The sequence below is a fragment of the Peromyscus eremicus genome, chromosome X, assembly GCF_949786415.1.
Source record: "Peromyscus eremicus chromosome X, PerEre_H2_v1, whole genome shotgun sequence".
Lineage (NCBI taxonomy): Eukaryota > Metazoa > Chordata > Mammalia > Rodentia > Cricetidae > Peromyscus > Peromyscus eremicus.
Window position 1 is genome coordinate 35,227,090 of NC_081439.1, and position 3,329 is coordinate 35,230,418.

The 3,329-nt window shown below is 37.3% G+C and overlaps 1 protein-coding gene across 1 annotated transcript; it reads right to left on the reverse strand.

Moving 5' to 3' along the window:
* Positions 1–1,177: 1,177 nt before the first annotated feature.
* LOC131899172 (putative protein FAM47D) lies at positions 1,178–2,704 on the reverse strand. Its single transcript, XM_059250564.1, has one exon. It carries the CDS (start codon positions 2,662–2,664, stop codon positions 1,465–1,467), a length of 1,200 nt encoding a protein of 399 aa, XP_059106547.1. The 5' UTR covers positions 2,665–2,704; the 3' UTR covers positions 1,178–1,464.
* Positions 2,705–3,329: the final 625 nt, after the last annotated feature.

Here is a 3,329-nt window from a genome sequence, read left to right on the forward strand (position 1 = left end):
TGGGTGTTGGGAATTGAACTCTGGTCCCCTGGAAGAGCAGTATGTTCTGCTAAGTCGTCTCTCCAGCCCTATACAATATAGTAATGTAATACAACCAAAACACAGCCTGGTAGCTGACTTTGTGTTGCATAGGAGACTGAAGCAGGGGGATCACAAATTCAAATATAGCCTGAGCTACATGTTAAGACCCTGTCTCAAAACAAACGCTAAGGATGTATGTCAGTGGTAGGGCATTTGTGCAGCATTATGTGGGCCTGGCTTAGGTCCCCAGCACCACCAAGTTAAGTCTTAAGAGCATATGATGAATCTCCTTGATGTTTAACTCTTACATCCATACAAAAACCTGCATGTAGGTACTTATAACACTTGTAATTCCTCAAACTCGGAAGAAAGCTAGCTATCCTTCAGTAAATAGAGCATATTTTAGAACATGCTTTCTATGTCTATTGTTGAACATCCTTTTACATGCTGATTAATCATCTATCACTGGTTGTGTGAAAGTGATGGTCTTTTTCTGGCTTTTCTATTAACATCTTTTACTCCTAAACAGCATGGCCCTTAAAACTTAGAGAACTATCAAAATTTTAAATGTATATTACTTTTTGTCAGTTTGTGTGTCGTATTTACACAACAAATATATTTAAAACACTGTAAAAACATAATTTAATTATTGATAGTATAAAGAATACTTTCTTATGGAAATGGGAATATTGAGTTTAAAGTTTCAAAGTCATTTTTAATAAAATTCAAGCTTTAAAAAGAAAAAAAAAAAGAATATCTGCAGACCCTATGTGAGATAGAGGTTTATTCTTGAAAGTATTAAATATTAAATGTTATCAGCATACACGTGCTGAAAGAATAAATTAAAATACGCATTTCTGTGAAGATGTGCTTTACCCACAACTGGTAAATTGATCTTAAAAGAACTAGAGTTACTTGACATTAAAATCATTGAGGAAAGTTCCCATTTGGAAGAATAAAGGCTGTGGTGTGCAAGGAATGAAAATAGCTGCCCATCACTTTAGCTATAGAATTCAAGATTGGTTGAGAAAAGGAATGTCTATAATTATTTCATTAATATTGAAACTTAGAGGGAGCTACGCATGTTTCCTTTCAGTTAGTACAATTACAGTATTTTGAGATGTACCCATGCTGCAAAATAATACCACTGAGTCTCTTTATTCAGAGTAATCCTGTTTTTAATTAATGGTTTTAGGTAGTTTTACAAATGACTGATATAAAAGTGTCAATGAAAAAATATGTGAAAAAAAATATATTTAACATTGGCTTCACACTAAGATACCAAAAATAATGGTGAAGGCACAGCATAACTTCATTGGGAAACGTTTCTGAATGTTAGGTGTTAAATTGTGCTTGCGGTGGCAGAGGGTGGCCCCCCCAATATATCTCAAATGCAAAATTGAGAGTGTGTCACTGTCAAGTAGGTGGCGATAGGAAAATCCTTTAGTGAAGTTCCTTCTCCATTTCTCCCTCATCATCTTCATCATCCTGTTTTTGCATTATCAGTTCATAATTTTTTAATATGCTTGGTAGAGGAGTATTAACAGAGTTGTAGTTCCATCCTTTCTTCATAAAAAACTTCCTGAGTATGCCTGGCATATCATAGCCCTTGTGTATAATGAAGTCCTTAAAGGCAATTATTCCATAGATATTTTCAAGTACATCTGGCTTGCTAAAGCTTCTGCCTTGAAATTCAAGCAAACTCTTGGGATCAGTTATAGGCTCTTCACTGGCTAGCGCTTTGAGCTGATTGGGTTTCTGATATGGTGACCCATATTTAAACTTCTCCTTGGTGGACTTACAAGGATCATGTAGATTTTGGAGTTTCATCTCAAATATTGATGCCTGTTTGGAGAATCTGATGTTGTCCTTTCCTTTGCTTAACCCTCTGAAGTACTTGAGCTTGGAAGGAAGATGACAGATTTTCTTGTCTGCAGAGTCCTTGTAAGTTGGTTGGTAAGCATGGTCCATGTCGAATTCTTGCAATGCATCCGAGTTTCCCAGTGCTTCATTCCATTCATAGATACCGTCACTCCCTCTTTGTGTGTATCTATAATTAAGAGAGTCAATAAAATTCTTGTTTGTGGATGTGTTTCTAGGAAGTAAATTTCTTTGACATGACCTGAAATTCTCTGGATTCCCCAGGTTGAATTTTCTATGAAGGTGTTTCCCGTGCTTGCTCTTCTTATTTGCTTCCCTTTGATTTCCCAAGTGAGGCCACTTATGCAGATTCCAGCCATGTTTTGGCATCTGAAACAAATTTATGAAATGTTCTTCAGCATCATCTTTCATCTGAGACAAATGATGCAGCTTGTATTGGGTCCTTCTGCTTCCTTGCTGATCCATTGACTTTGAACAAAACAATTCCAAATCCTGGGGTGGCTTTCTCTGGCACTTCTTGGTGGCAGTATTGGGTGCTTCATGAGAAATTCTGGGGCAAAATGTCTGCCAGATGGTTCGTGACAGTATCTCTTCACATGCCTGATAGTCTCTTTTAAAGTCTTCCAGGTTTTCATGAGAAAACAGGCGGTGACGGCCCTCAATGAAAGGAGGAACTATCAGTTGCTCCTTCTTGTGCTTCAAGACACGCTTGTACCTGGCTACCCAGTCAGGATGGTCCTCTGGCAGCCTCTGGTCCCCCATGGTCCCCTTCTGGCTCTGAGACCACTGTTCCAGAATCAGAATCAGTTATTGTTTCTCTGAGGATTCTTGGTTGCTAGGAAACTTTAGAATCTACTTTGATGAGCAAGATGGAGTGCCCAGGCTCCAGTTCCTCTAATTCTATTCTACATCACTTGAACACAATACCCACTATTGATAGACTGGACTTTTGAACCCACCAGAAGCTTAGGACAATTTCAATTCTTCCACACATTCCTAGCATGTGGTATGGTTAGATCTTTCAGTTTGGGAATATTCTCATATTGGTGCAGTGCTATCTCATCATGGGTTTCATTTGCCTTTTCATATGGCCAATGGTATTTAACATGTCCATATGCTGACTTATCATTCATATTACTCCACTAATATGGCTCAGAATATATTCAGGTTTTTTTTAACCTCTTCAGTTTGTAGTGATTGCCATATTAGTGGAGTAATATGACAGTTGTTTGTGTTCTAGATTGAAATCTATTATCAAATACATCACTTGTAAAATTTCTTCTCTCCCCCATCATTTGTCTCTCATTAGTCTGTTTCAAAGAGCAGAGTATCTAACTTTGAAGAGGTTCCCTTCAGCTAGTTGCTCTGTAATAAAAATTGTTTTAAAATGATATTAAAGAATTTTTTCCTTTGCAAAGTTTACTTGT

Excerpts from the sequence above, each read along its gene's own strand:
- LOC131899172 (XM_059250564.1), bottom strand. The coding sequence starts at position 2,664 with ATGGGGGACCAGAGGCTGCCAGAGGACCATCCTGACTGGGTAGCCAGG.